The sequence below is a fragment of the Argiope bruennichi genome, chromosome 1, assembly GCF_947563725.1.
Source record: "Argiope bruennichi chromosome 1, qqArgBrue1.1, whole genome shotgun sequence".
NCBI lineage: Eukaryota > Metazoa > Arthropoda > Arachnida > Araneae > Araneidae > Argiope > Argiope bruennichi.
The window spans coordinates 54147639-54162899 of record NC_079151.1 but is presented as its reverse complement, the minus strand read 5'-3'; the positions used below and the strand labels follow the sequence as shown (position 1 = coordinate 54162899).

General features: G+C 27.5%; 1 protein-coding gene across 1 annotated transcript in view; it reads left to right on the top strand.

The window, feature by feature from the left end:
- Positions 1-14828, top strand: part of LOC129963841 (semaphorin-5A-like) — a 79726-nt gene extending 64898 nt beyond the window's left edge. The window contains exons 5-19 of the mRNA XM_056078420.1: positions 1743-1841; positions 2026-2239; positions 2924-3012; positions 3148-3347; positions 3749-3884; positions 5123-5235; positions 5452-5653; positions 5976-6052; positions 6179-6315; positions 6685-6852; positions 7787-7960; positions 9328-9702; positions 10638-10820; positions 11812-11967; positions 12540-14828. Coding sequence (XP_055934395.1) covers positions 1743-1841; positions 2026-2239; positions 2924-3012; positions 3148-3347; positions 3749-3884; positions 5123-5235; positions 5452-5653; positions 5976-6052; positions 6179-6315; positions 6685-6852; positions 7787-7960; positions 9328-9702; positions 10638-10820; positions 11812-11967; positions 12540-12883 — 2667 coding nt within the window. The 3' untranslated portion in view covers positions 12884-14828. The remainder of the gene's footprint in view (positions 1-1742; positions 1842-2025; positions 2240-2923; positions 3013-3147; positions 3348-3748; positions 3885-5122; positions 5236-5451; positions 5654-5975; positions 6053-6178; positions 6316-6684; positions 6853-7786; positions 7961-9327; positions 9703-10637; positions 10821-11811; positions 11968-12539) is intronic.
- Positions 14829-15261: the final 433 nt, after the last annotated feature.

The following is a 15261-nucleotide window of genomic DNA, read 5'->3' as shown; positions in this document are numbered from 1 at the left end:
GATCCTCCTGCCATGTTTAAGATGAGGGATTTGATGCATCCACTCAAAAAACAAGAGATAGCCATTTGCTGTTTCCTAGAGATATGCAGATGGTGACACCAACCAGGACTTTTACCCTAGTGCCAAAGATGAGCAGGTGGGACTCTCCAAAGTGCATCCGACTCCATCTTTTTAATAGAAGAGATTTTAGAATAGGTTAGTTAGTGTTGGGTCATCATGAAATATGTCGGTTGATGCTGTCTTAGCTATCGGCTATCTCGTTACCATTTAAACCAACATTTGAGGGGACCCACTGAAAGTGTACAGAGTGTTCTTCTGAGAGCCTGGCAATAAGATCCAAGATATTCATGCTAGTCTTGTTCCCCACTTTTGTCCATTGAGAAAGGTGCTGTATAGAGGCACGACTGTCTGTTAAAATTCAAATTTCCCTGAAGACAAGTTCAGTGGATCTGTTGGTATATTGAAAGCCCTTATAGATTGCAATAAGTACGAACCTGAAAACAGAATGGTTGTCGGAATTTCTAATCAAAATATCAATAGCTCCTTCAAGAGTCTCTATGTGCACGCCACTACCAGAAATGCTACCATCTCCTTTACTGCCATCAGTTTACTTTTTCTGAGCCGGATATGGAATGCTATAAATTGTTTTTAGAGCTATTTGTCTATTAAATTGAGGTAACTCTGACTTTTTGCTTACCTTGGTCAAGAGATCAGTCTGGAATTGAATTTGTTCAGGGTCAAATTTAAAATTCCAATAGGGCTTTAAGGAATGTGGTTCCATTCCAGAAGGTAGATTGCAAAGGAAAAAGGACTGTGTTTCTTTAAACGCTTATTATTATACCATCAATGAAGGTAAGCAGAAGTTCTGGGATAGTCACTGTAGCTATAGAGCTTGTTGTAATATTTTGAAATTCAGAAGCTTCTTCTCAGAGAAAGAGGTGGTAGATCACTCTCGTACAGTACAGTATCATTAGGACAGCTATTACGAAGGCCAGTAATTATTCTTGAAGCACTTAATTGCACTCTTTCAAGTTTCAACTTTTAAGGCATACAAATAAATTGGGAAGCCATATTCTAAAATTGGTCTGATCAGAGAAATGCAGGTAGTTAAAAACATTTAAGGAACTTATTTAAATGATAAGAAATGGCTTATATACAAGGAGCCCTACAATTTTCTTCATGAAGTACCAACGATAGAATGTTTATTTATCATTACAAAAAAGATTTTAACCTGTAGTTGAACACCCATTAATATCTTACTTTTTAAAAATGTTCTGCTGTTTTAATTTCACAAATATAAAAGTTAATTGGCCAAATTAAGCTAAGTTTTAAAATGCAGCAAATTTTGAAATGTGGATGACAGAAAATTTTAAATACATGTTTATTTGAATGCATTGTTTAATATTTTATACATTTTTAATCCATTTTTCCTTCTCTTTAAATACTAGTGCATGGTTTGGGGATTAAAAAAAAGGAACAGATTTCTTAAACAAAATTATTAATAAATGTAATCTCTTTATTTTATTGTACTTAGTTTTGTTAATAAAAATAAAATAATTTTAATATAAAAGTGTAAAAAAAAGCTCTCATTGAATATCAAAAATACAAGATAATAATCTAATTTTAAAACTTTTTTGGAATGAATTTTGTTTTCGAAGTATTATTATATTAGAATATTTTTTAAGTATTATAAATTTTTTACCTGGCGAGGTTTTTAAGCGTCACATTGTTCGTCATTTTAGGAGGACTGTCATAACTTCATCAGGGTTCTTTTAACGCAAGGAGATCGTATTTTTGCTTGTGGGACAAATGCATTTGCACCTGAATGTACTTGGAGAGATGTAAGTAGATGCTGTTTATTGATCTTTTTAGTTTTAAATTTGCCAGATTCCCCCCCCCCCCCTCCCATCCAATGACAATTTTTTCTATTATAACAAAGTTTCTTAAAATGCAATTTTTAATTAGTTATTTCATATTTAATATATTTTTTCATTTTAATTTCTTATGAATAATTTTATTTTTCAGGTTAATTCCTTGAGCCTTGTTCATGGCTGGGTCGAAGGTTTGGCCAGATGTCCCTTTAATCCTCATGCAAATAGCACAGCAATCATGACATCCGAAGGCGATTATTACATTGCATCTGCATTGGATTTCTCTTCTCAAAACCATGCAATTTATCGTATCATGGGAAATGGGCCATTTTTACGAACTGTGCAGTATGATCCTAAGTGGCTAAATGGTAAGATAATTTACTAGCTCATTAGGCGTAACAGATGCCAACAACTCTATTTCCATATATTTTATGTTGACAAATTAACATCATTTCCCATACTTATAATGAAATAATAATATCCACTACAGATTTCACTTCAAAGTAACAATTGCTTTCTACTTCAGAAAATTGAAAACTATGTATATGCAAATTATATTGATTTTTTTATTACCTTTATGTTCTAGCTTATGGCATAGTTTGATTTGTTTTTATTTTCTTCTGTTTTGTTTTTGCCTAAAAGAAGTGTAAATCATGTTGCTATATTTGAAGGAAGGCTGAGGTGGGGAAAAGGTGGGACTACTGCTGTTAATATATAATATAATTATAATACTAAAGAATGTCATATTGTAAATTTTTATGCTTAATTCATTTGATATTTTAACCATCATTATTTCTTCAGTTGCTAATTATTGTAAAAATCAGTCTTTGTTTAATTGCTTTAAAATTTTTAACATTTTTTTTTGTTTGACAATTTTTAGTCTGTTATCGTATGATCTATTTTCCAATTAAGATTTTGATAAACATCTCTTATTTAAATATATATTTATATTAAATATATTTTGTTTTCAGATTTTATTCTATTAAACATGTTATTTTTATTTCATATTTTGCATTATCTCCAATAATCTTTATTAATCTTTTTCTTCATAGAACCAAGTTTTGTAGCTTCATACGAGATTGGGAACTTCACATATTTTTTCTTCAGAGAAATAGCTGTGGAGTATATAAACTGTGGAAAGGTATTATAAAAACTACATGCATTTATTTATTCTAAAACTTCTGTGTGATTATTATTTATTATTTTATTTATTTATTTATTGCTTTATTTAGTACAGCTATTCTAAACTTTTCTTGCCCCTTCCTTTCCTTTACAGGTTATTTATTCAAGAGTTGGAAGAATGTGCAAGAATGATAAAGGTGGTCAGTTTATTTTGAAAGACAACTGGACCACTTTCTTGAAAGCACGTTTAAATTGTTCTATTCCGGGTTCTTATCCCTTTTATTACAATGAAATACAAGGCATTCATTTTTCTGAAAAATATGATATTATGTATGCAACTTTCACAACTCCAGAGTAAGTAGTTTTTTTATTATTATTATTATTATTATTTACTTTTAAAATATGTTCAATAATTGCAATTTTTTTGTGAATCTAATTTACTGAAAAATCATAGTTGTATTATGCCATATGTATTGTAAATATGTCATAAAAAATGCCTTTCCTTTGCCATGTCTTTTTATTATTATTTCTTTCAATAGTAGATGTGAGGTTTTATATATATATATATATATATATATATATATATATATATATAATATAACATTTCAAGTCCTTTTTTTTTTTTTTTTTTTCTTTCTAAAAAGTTGATTTTTATTTTGAGTGAAAATAATTTTTGTTCTAATTTTTTGTCAGTATTATTATAACTGAATAAAATATGAGTGTTTCTGAAAATGTTTTTTTTTCCCCTCTTCTAGTAATAGCATTTATGGTAGTGCAATATGTGCATATAATATGTCGGCGATTAAGAAATCATTTGAGGGTCCATTGAAAATTCAGAGCACTCCAAAATCTGCCTGGGAAAAGCAAACTGTCACTCACAAGCACTTTCAAGTAAGATATTCTAGCATTTGATATATTGTATAGAATGATATTAATTAATGCAGTTATAGAATAGTTTTTCAAAGTGTTAAGTTTCAAGGCATTTTGAAATAATAAAAAAAATAATTAGCCTAATTTATTTTTCAAACATATTCTGTCATCAGTCACTTAAATTTATTTTCATTTTTCTGCCAGTTCTGTAGAGCTGGTGATAAATACATTTTTATAATTTTCTTAAAGGGCACCCACGTGAAAGTTTTCCACCAAGCATTTTTTAAGTTATAAGATAGTCGTATTCCAAAAATTGTTTTAGAAAAATATTTTATTTCTAATATGTTACTAGATATTAGCGATAAAGGAAATTCATAGCTCTATTTCAATACATATAAACCAATCATGGAATTTATTCATTGAGGAAACATTTATTTCTATCATAAAATAATTTTATAGACTTTCGTATGCTTCAACACATTATTTTCTTATGTTTAACACCTCTTAGTTCTTGCACAAAATTCTTTTATGGAAGATTGGAAGGTGAATAGCGATGATATGCAGCAACATATTAAATAGTCATAAGTATTGACATCTTTATTCAGAAATATTTTTCCTCTAATTATTTTAAATTTCCAAATTTCATTTTGATATAACCAGAAAAAAGTAATACATTTTGTGAAAGATGTTCAAATCAATTGTATTTAAGATGATTATAAAAAAGTTATGGTTTTAAAATGTTATAAATCAAGAATTCTTGGTCAGAATGACATATATATTTAAAGCAGTGAGATTTTGTTTAGTAAATGAAGGGTTGCCTAGGGTCAAATATTTTTTGCAAACTCAGCAAGGGATGTTGTCAGACAAGGGAAAGTAATATTCTTTTCAGGAGAATAATAATTTATTTTAACCGAAGTAACATATGAACAGCAACATTCTTGATAACATTACAAAAAGCAGTCCTCAAACAAATATCTACAACTTATCCAAGAAATATTCAATATAGTGTCCTCTAATTTTGAAATAAGATTTTCCTGCACCAAACTAAATTTCATCAATTCAAGTGAAGTTCATTCATTCTGATTGATTTCTTTTATTTTACAATGTAATAAAATTGTAACTATAATTATATAAATGAATTTGAATTATCAAAGGTACTGTAGTAAAGCTACTTCTAAACTTTTCATTTGTAACTAACACAGTGTGAATTGAAAAGGATTTTAATTTAAATTGAAAATGATTTTATTATTTTGTTTTAGTGTCAAAGTCCTGGAAGTACACAAAATTTACTTGATTCAGAAAAGTATCAGCTAGTTGATACTGCTGTTCAACCAATTTTCTCTCGCCCAGTTTATTCACTGGAATTGCAAAGGTAATTATTGAAATTTGAATCTATTCTATTATATATTTGTCAAACATTAATTCAAAGAAATTCTCTGATCATTGAGATTGTTTTAAAGTTTTTCAGGCTCAGTTATATAATTTAGTTATATACCATCTATAATTCTTTTTTTTCTTTCTTTATTTAAAATTCCAAATTCCTTTTTTTCTCTCCATAATGGTTTCTTTTTATTTTTTATTTGTATAGGCTGACTTTCATAGCTGTTGATATTATTGCTGCCAAGCATCATGGTGAAGTTCATGTAATTTATGTTGCAACAGTAGAAGGTGAATTGCAAAAGCTAGTGAGAATGCCTAATAGTACAGAGACTTGTTTAGTAGAACGATTAAAGATATTTCCTGATGGAAAACCTCAAAAAATTAAAGTGATGAAGATATTAAAAGATACAGTAAGTTTTATTTCTGTTAGAAAGGAAGATTCAAATACCATTTGCCAGATATTTCAAACATTTCATGCAAAATTATTTTTTAATATATATTCTTATTATTTAAAGATAAATTTTATAAACTAAATAATTATTGAAATATTTATGTCAATGGTTTTATATTTCTGTTACAATATGGAAAAAAATGTATGTTTTTTATTTGGAATTGTTGGTAACAGAGCATTTTAGAAATAGTATATACTTCTAGTGTATTAGGAATTTCAGTTTTGTTAGGAACTTTAAAAGTATTAAATACTTACTACATCCTTGTGTTATAAATTTACAGAATTCTCTGTATATTGGAACTGATGAAGCAGTGATTAGATTGCCACTTCATAGATGTGACCGCTTCAAGACCAAGTCGTATGTATAAAATTTTTATACTTTAACAAATATTTACTTTCTGGTTTAAAATTTTTCATTTCATTCTATATTTTTATCTAATAAATTTGTATTTATCATAACATTTATCTATAACTTTATTATTAGTGATTGCTTGCATTCAATGGATCCTTATTGTGGCTGGAATGATTATCAAATGGCTTGTGCAGCTGCACCTAATCGAAACCCTTACATTTCATTTTGGGAGCAAAAGCCTTTGCGATGTCCCAAACCTGATGATCCTGGTAAGAGACATTGATGTTATTATTTTATTGTAATATTTAATAAATGGGACTGGTTTGTGTGTGATTTTCTTCCAAAAGTGCATCCATTTAAAGTAATTATCTATTGTGTAATATTTTCTTTAATTTTTGTAACTCTGTAAATTGCTATTTTTATATAAACTGAAATAATCCAAAAGAATATGAAATTTGTTTTGAAATGTGGGACATTGTTTTTTTGTTGTTGTTGTTTTTTAATTTATAAATTCATTTCCTGAATCAACTTTTCTTAAAATTATGGAAGCAAAAGAGTTTTTATAGGTTCTATGATTCTTTTTCTTATACTTAATTATCTACATGAAAAGTAGTAATACTATCTTTCTTTGATTTTAGTTGATGGTGGTTGGAGCAAATGGTCATCTTGGCTCCCTTGTTCTCATTTAAAACGGGGTTCAGCAGATGAAGGATGCTTTTGCAAAAGAAGATTTTGCAATGAACCTGCTCCAGCAAATGGAGGCAAACCTTGTGAAGGCGTTGAAATTCAGGTCACAAATTGCACTGGTAAGAAAGAGTTTATGGTGTTCACATTTTTTTCAGTAAATGTAACTGCAATTTGTTTTGCTTTTTGGATGGAATTTTAAAAAATTATGTAGTGTATCAAATAATGGTTAAAAAATTTAATCGATTTCAAGGTGTGTGTTTACATTTTTAAGCCATTTTTAAATTGGAATTTTATTTTTGTGTTTCTTAGTAGTTTTTTCAAAAACTAATATAAAATATTGATATTAAAATGTACATGTGTATTTTAAGCAATAAAATTTTGTTGTATATAAATTATATTTTAAGAATTATCACTACCTTCAAATTTTTCTTCCATTTGAACAATATTGTATTTTTAAACATTTTATGGGAAGAAGGTCTTTGTTTTGGTTGTTGCTCCATTAAAATTTGTCTAGAAAGAAAAGAAAAAATTCTAATTATATCAAGACAAAACTTATCAATAATGCCTGTATATTTATAATGCTATAGTATTAAAAAAATGAGAATTTTCTTAACTTTTCATGAAATTTTGTAAAGAATTTTGCATACTTGATAGATATATCTGGAATCTGTGTTTATGATAAAAGTACTAATTTGGTATTAAAAACATTAGTAAATGAATCCTTTTCTTGTCTTAAAATACATAAAATTATAATTGTGATCTTTAACTTCCTACAAATAAATAACCATATACATTTCTTTGTCAAACCAAATTATAAAAACTCTAATTTTCTTTTGAAATGCAGCTATGGAAATGGAAAACATATTGATTGGTTAGTTCAATATTTGTTTCATATATTACTTTTAATTCCAGTCTTTTATATGCATACGTTTAATTTCAACCTATTATATGCATGCCATTAGTTTCTTTTAGAATTCAAATTTATAAAGAAATATTTATTCCATTTTTTACTGTTAATGTTTAGAGATGATTTTTTTGTGTGTTTATGTGTAGTTCATGGTCAGTGGACAGAATGGTCGGCTTGGTCTGCTTGTTCTCAAACCTGTGGCACTGCTTTGAAAATGAGGCGAAGGACTTGTGGAAACCCTGCTCCTAAGCATGGAGGACATGATTGTCTGGGTCCAGATCAAGAAGAAATATTCTGTGCTACAAATCCACCCTGTCCAGGTAATATCAAGTTCAGAAAATATTTTTCTCAATAAAATAATTTTTATGAATTTTATTTCTTAATTTATATTTATTTCTGATATTTTTATTAATGAAATATAACATCAATTATCCAAACTGATTGGAATTATAATCATCTAGAATAATTGAAAGATCACAGCTTTTTCTTTTCTTTTGAAAAGGTGTCCCAGAATTTTTTTTTAAAATTATGAAATATGTAGGCTAAATTTGTTATTAGCATTTTAACAAGTTCAATCTATTAACATTTTATTTATCTTTTTTTTATTAGTTGTCAGTCTTCTAAAATATACTTTGTGAAACATTCGTTAGTTTTGATGAAGAATCACAATTGTTCCTGCACTTCCTAATAAAATAAAATTATTGCCATTATGAAATATGTTCCCAATAATATCTGTTCAACTCTTGTCATTATGAAAATAAAGCAGTGCCAACTTGGACACTGTTTCATGAACAAATTTAGTATCTTTTTAAAAAAAAATGAAAAGCACAGTTCAGTTTTCCAGTACTAATTCAGTTGTTAGAAATCTAAATTATCAAAATTCTGAGTAAATTCCCTTTATTTAAAGGGAAGCTGGATTAAATGTCAACTTTTTTTTATATATATAAAGGAGATAATTGTTTTATTGTATACTTTTAATATTTATTTCTCTTGCTTTGATATTGCTGAATTTGTTTGAAAAAATATGTACAAACCATAAATATTTTGAAGTTAAGTACTGTTATCCTTAACCCTCTTGATATAATTTGCCAGTTAAGCAGTTTAGCATTTTGTTTGTTTTAATTGCATATGCAGAAAATTTACTAATTACTAATAACTAATTTACTAATAATTAGACTTTGTTTTAAAATCAAAATATTAATTTTAAATCTTATTATTGCATTTATCTACTTACTACCATAAGTAATTCCAATTCCTTTTTTTACAATCTCAATCAGGATTTAAGAAAGACAAAATATAGTCCACAGGTTTCTGGTTGAAACATTAACTACAATTCTTAAATGTTTTGGTCTAAATCATTGAATTAAACTTGGCATTCAAATATAGTCAAACTGTAGTTTAAAATTTCACATTTTATGCTTTGTGCTGTTTTAAATGTAAAGCTGTTAATCAGCTATGTAAGTGACAATAGGAGAAATGCTTTAAAAAAAAATAAAACACATATCTATTGTATGAAAAGGTCTATATTATATTGAGTAATTCATTACTGCCTTTTTAATTTTTTTTTTTTGAAAATTTTTTTCAATTTCTTATTTAATATAAATTATTTGTGAATTTTTCAATTTGCTTATTAAACATATTTTTATGAGAAATAAAATTTGTCTAACCTTTTAATTAAATTTTGCAGCTTATTCCAAAGTACCTATACATGGTCATTGGTCAGAATGGACTTCTTGGAGTGAATGCAGCTCTCCTTGTGGAGGAGGAGTTCAGACTCGTGATAGAAAATGCAATGATCCAGCTCCACAGTATGGTGGAAATGAATGTTCAGGTTGTGACCAGGATTTCCGTATTTGCAACAATCATCTGTGTCCTGAGCATAGGCGCTCAACATCCTGGACTCCTTGGTTTAAGATTAACGTAACCAGAGATGGATATTTCCAACAGAGGTTTAGGTTCACCTGTCGTGCCAATGTGCCAGATGTCAATGACATTCGCATTAGCCATCCAAAGAAGGAAGAAAGATTTTGTTTAGAAGGAAGCCTTAGTTGTTTGGATTCTGGTAAGCTTTAAATGTTGATTAGTAGTTGAAATTTATTAGAGAAATGACTTTGTCAATGACATAATTTATTTCTACTTAGAAAATAATTCTGTTTTGCTGTTTGTAAAGATTGAACCATTATTTAGTTTCATTTGCATTATAATATTCACTCTATATTTTGAAATTTGTCTAAAAAAATAGTTTTAAAATGTGATATTTATCTGTTTATATCGCTTAGTTATACATTTATTATTGTCAAATATGATAAAGGTTTTAAGATTACTACTTTAAAAATATAACTTGCTGTATTTTTTTTCCCAATGTAATTCTAGTTTTAAAATTAAAGTAGAAAATGTGAATCTTTATCTTAAGTAAATTTTAAGATTATTTTTTTGTAACTAATTTTTCCATTCATCATTTAATGTATTGGGGTTTCAGATAAATAAATCTTGAAATCTGAAATAAAATGACAGTTTTTTTAAACACATTCATTGGAGTAATCTATGAAAGTAAGCCCAATTTTAAAACTCATATTAGATGAGATGCATTTCTTTCAACGCTACGAATTATATACTTCGCAAAATACTAGATAAGACTTCTTAAGCTGGGTGGGGGTGGAGGGGGTACTAAGATATTTACAGAATTCTTTCACCCTATTCTTACTAATGTAGGAAAATTATACAGAAATCCATTTTGATTTTTAACATTTCAAAAAATTAATTAAGCAAATTTCCTTGTGTTTCTTCTTAATGCTTCATTTTTTAAAAAAACTATTTTCTTAAATAGGATTAGAACAATTTTTTTCATTCATTGATGGACTTGTGGAATATTTTTTGTTTAAAATGGTATTATTAGGGAGAAAAGTGTAGAGTCTTTGTGATAGAAATTTAGTATTGGATATATGCCAATGGGGGAATTATTTTAAAAAAGCATTTTCAACATTCTCTTTCTTGTAGCGTTTATTAACATGGATGGTGCTTGGTCTGATTGGTCCGAGTGGTCATCATGCTCTGTTAGCTGTGGAACAGGATTACAATACAGGGAGAGGGCATGTGATAATCCTCCTCCTTCTGGAAATGGAGCTGAGTGTAAAGGTGCACCAAGAATGGAAAGGAAGTGTGAACTAGCTGCTTGCAAAGGTATGTTCAAGTACTAATTATTTATTAAAAAGTACTGACAACATGCTACAGTTTTTGTGCTAAATTGAATTGTTTAAAATAATCTAAAGATGTATGATGGAAGCAGTGCATCAATTTCATAATTATCATTTGTGATAATTATAATATCATAAGAAGGATAAGTTAAGATTTAATCATTCATTGATTACTTTATTAAATGGAATGTAGAATGAATCATTGAGGATAGTCAATAGCATACCCAAAATAGTGAGTGATAGAGGCATCAGTAGGGGTTTGGTTTTTATGAAAATATATTATGAAGTTAGCTTTCAATCTGTCTATATACAGATCTGTTTGAGGGATGGCACAAGGTGTGTTCAACAATGCGACTGAAAAAATTCCATGACAGCATACCAAATTCCTTGCCCTGTATATTGTATTTTTTTGCCCTATATAGCAGAGCTATATGGCTAGAAATGGATATGTTATTATAAATCTCATCTACAGTTAGTGCTTAGAGTATAAGTTTTTAGAGAAAGTAAGCATCTACAGAATGTTTGATATATTAGTCGTTTTTTGCATTGGCTGATTCAACTCATTCATTTACTCTTGAAGAAAAGCCCATTATGATTTATGAAGATACTTCAGCTGTGCATTTTTTTAGGTGTGCAAATATTTCAATCTTTTTTCTCTGAGGAGCTATTTCAAATGTTTTAAGTCTGAAGTTCATGCTTTCCACTTCACTAGTCTTCTATGTTCTATTCAGTTTTTTTTTTTTTTTTTTTTTATGTTCCGAAGATTACTCCTGGTATTCGAAAAAAAAAATTAATTTTTAAGTTTTGGAGCAATTTTGAATGGCCCAAAAGGGATGTTTTGTGTATTTAAGTTATATATAGATCATATTTTATAGTTTAAGAAGTGTAATTTTTCATCTTAAAACATACCTTTAGCAAAAATTTTTTCTTCTGCCTCCACCATAAAAATGTTTTGAATATTAATTTTATGTTTACAGATGATGAAGGATGGGACGAATGGACTGTTTGGTCTCTTTGTGATTTTAACCAAGAGCAACATAGGCAGAGAAAATGTAGAATTGATATGCCTGGTACAAAATTTTGCTCTGGATCTAGTCGAGAAACACGGCTCTGTATTGATAATGATATCAGAGGTAAATTGGTTTAAAAAGATTTTTATTGCAGATTGAGAATTTAATCAGAAATTATTTAATAAGTTCAATCTCACTAATTTGATCTGCGTAGAGTTTAAAAAATCATAAATGGGTCCCTTATAATATTCAAATATCATTTTAATTTAAGGACTAAATCTTGTTTTTAAAATTAAAAAAAACATAACTGTTAAATTTCTTTTAAACACGGTATGTATATTTTATATAATATTATATTTTAATTTTTTTTACTGCATCTGAATATTTACTATGAAAAAATGGACTAGAGGATGCTGAAACACTGATTTTAAATATTTACACCAAAGTTGTTGTTTTTTTTAAATGATTATTTGCTGTGAACATTTCCTATAATTTGTTTAAAATACATATTAAATCACTTTATATTCTTATATCAAGTGCAAGTGGTCTATTTATTTAGGAACAAATGAAAGAGTATATAGAAATATTTTTCTTACTTTACAATTATAATAATTATATTTTTGATTACTTTCATGGTTTAATTCACTGCTTTAATTTTTAAAATTGAGATATAAATTTTTTATTTTTTATTTTAGTGAAATATCAAGCTGAAGAATCTCATATCTTAGAGGAAGATGGTGTTCACATGGAGCATGTCATTTTAGCCTTAATGGGTGGACTTCTTGTAGGTTTAGGATTTGGAGCTTTTGGAATGTATCTCTTCAAACAACGAAAAATCCATGATTTGCCCCACCTCACCCCTAGAACAGCTGATGCTAATCTTTATATGTCAAATTCAGAGTGGAAGGCTACTAGACCTCTCAATGAAAGTCCTCTCAAAGTTCCTCAAAAAGAAGCCACTATCAAACGAAGCTGTAATGGAACCTTAACTAGGAACTTACGGACACCATTATATTCAGAAGAAAGCTTTCGCACATAATGCTAAAAATTTCATAATTAAAATACCAAATAAAAACTTCGTTAATGATTAAAATGAACAAATTTGTGTTCAGAAGTGAAGAAAACGGTCCAATTCAGCCTAGTCTTTCTACGAAGTCAAGTTTTGTCTTTTACAGTGCCATTGATTTAAAGACTGTTTCTTAGCTTTTAAGTGGATAATTTATTTGGTGTGCATAACTCTTTACATGTGCACATAGACTGGAAAACTTTACATTTTTAGCAATCAGTTATATGTAAATAATGCTACATCATTTTTTTAAAAAAATCATTCACATTTTGTTGGACAATTCTGTTAGGAATTTTACATTTTTACTTCTACATCAAGTATTTTTAAGAGTTCTGTTGGGTGTGAAAAATGTATCTTCTGTTGAGCAAAATTCACTATTGTAAATATCATCAGAAACTTTTCATGGAGACTTCATGTTGCTAATTGAAATGCCAAATGATTATATTTTCATATAGTTTATGAGTATGCAGCTACGAATCACGTGATATGTACAGGAAGTTAGTCGGCACACATGGTCAGAATTGAGTTTATTGTCTTAGTATGTGAAACATTTGCTTGATTTTGTCCTTTATTGTATGAATATTGTAAACAAAAAAAAAAATCTTTCTAAATCTTCCATTCAAAGGACAAACTGTATTATATATTCTGGATAGTTTTCAGGAATAATTTTGTGTATATAAATATTGTGCCATTTTATTGAAGAAAATAACTGAATTTATCTTCATATGAGTTTTTCATAATTACAAACTATTTTCTTTTATTTACTCTGCATTTAAATTTTAACAATTTTAATTATGTTAATATATATTAATATTTTATCATCAGTATGAACTATGGCAATTAAAGTATCTTACTTTATTGTCTGAAAAATATTAAAGTAACCAGTATCTAAAGGAAAAATATGTCAATTTAAATTTTATTTATTGCAATTATTTACATTGAATTAGCAGTATTCCTACAAATCTAGTTTTTTATGATTAACATATCGATGTAAAATTTCTGTTACTTTGATTTTCAGTTTCTGTTTTAGAGAAATTTTTGTGTAGTAAAAATAAAAGTATTTATTGTTTCAAGAAAATTTTATAGCATATGATATAGTTAAAAAAAAGAAATTGAATTTTAAAAATTTCCTTTGATTTATGTATTAATACTTCTGTTTATACTTAATTTTATTTGAAATTCATTAAATTCTACTTATATGGGTGTATGAATGTATTTGTTTCTAAATAGTTTGTGTCTCTGTATTATTTAAACTTTTAGTTATTGAATTCCATTAGTTTCTATATTTATATAATTTAAATTAAATAATATATGATTTTACATTTCATCAATAAGGATTATTATTTATATGGGAAAAAAAATTTATATCTTATCCTTTGAATATGAAGGTTAAGGCATTTTTTTCCTATCTCTAAAGAATATATTTAAGGGTATTTCTTCACTTGTTTTAAAATAATACTACGGTGGTGACTTTTTTTTTATAAAATATTTTTCATTTGATTTCATGGCAATTGTTAGTATTTTGATACTAAATTTCAACTCCCAAATATATATATATATATATATATATATATATAGATTTTAAGTACAGTGTGGTGAAATGCTCTGTAATTTTCTTCTTCTTTTTTTAAAGTTAAACGTATGTCCCTCTCTCTTTATAATGCTTCCAACTTTGGATATAATTTATTGATGTGTATTGATGCAATAATTTTCTTATTTTGAAATTAGGAAGAATTCATACTGATAAAGTCACATAGTCCTGGTATCTAAACAATCACTTTATTTCATAATTTTATCTTCAAGAAATTTTATTTTGAAAAAGTATATTAAAATAAAAATTAGGAATAAATGCTAAGAAAGAATGGATCAAAATTCCAAATTTAATAAAATAAACTCGGCAAAAAAAAAAAAAAAAAAATCTTAGTCTAGAATATCAATCAAGTTGCATCTTGTATTCACCAATAATTATTTCTTCACGAATTAGTCTGTAATGTGATAATTATTGATTTTAATAATATTAGTATCGCAGAATTATTGTTGAAGTTTTACTTGTTTTTGTGCTCAATTTTTCCATATATTCCTGTGTTTGTATAAAATTTTTGAGTTGAGACTAAATGTTTGCCAGCCTTATAATTTTAATTCCTGATTTAATATTTTGTTACATTTTGGTTCTTTTTCTAAAAATTAATGCTGTTGTATTTGATGTATTGAAAATTTCAACTTTTGTATCAAGAATAGATTTCCGTGCCTTTCGAAATTTGTAAATGCTTTATTATGTAGCAACTAAGTGTGCCTTTTTTATGTTCGTTCGTTTTATGTGTTGCATATATTTTTTGTCTATTATGTTTTTA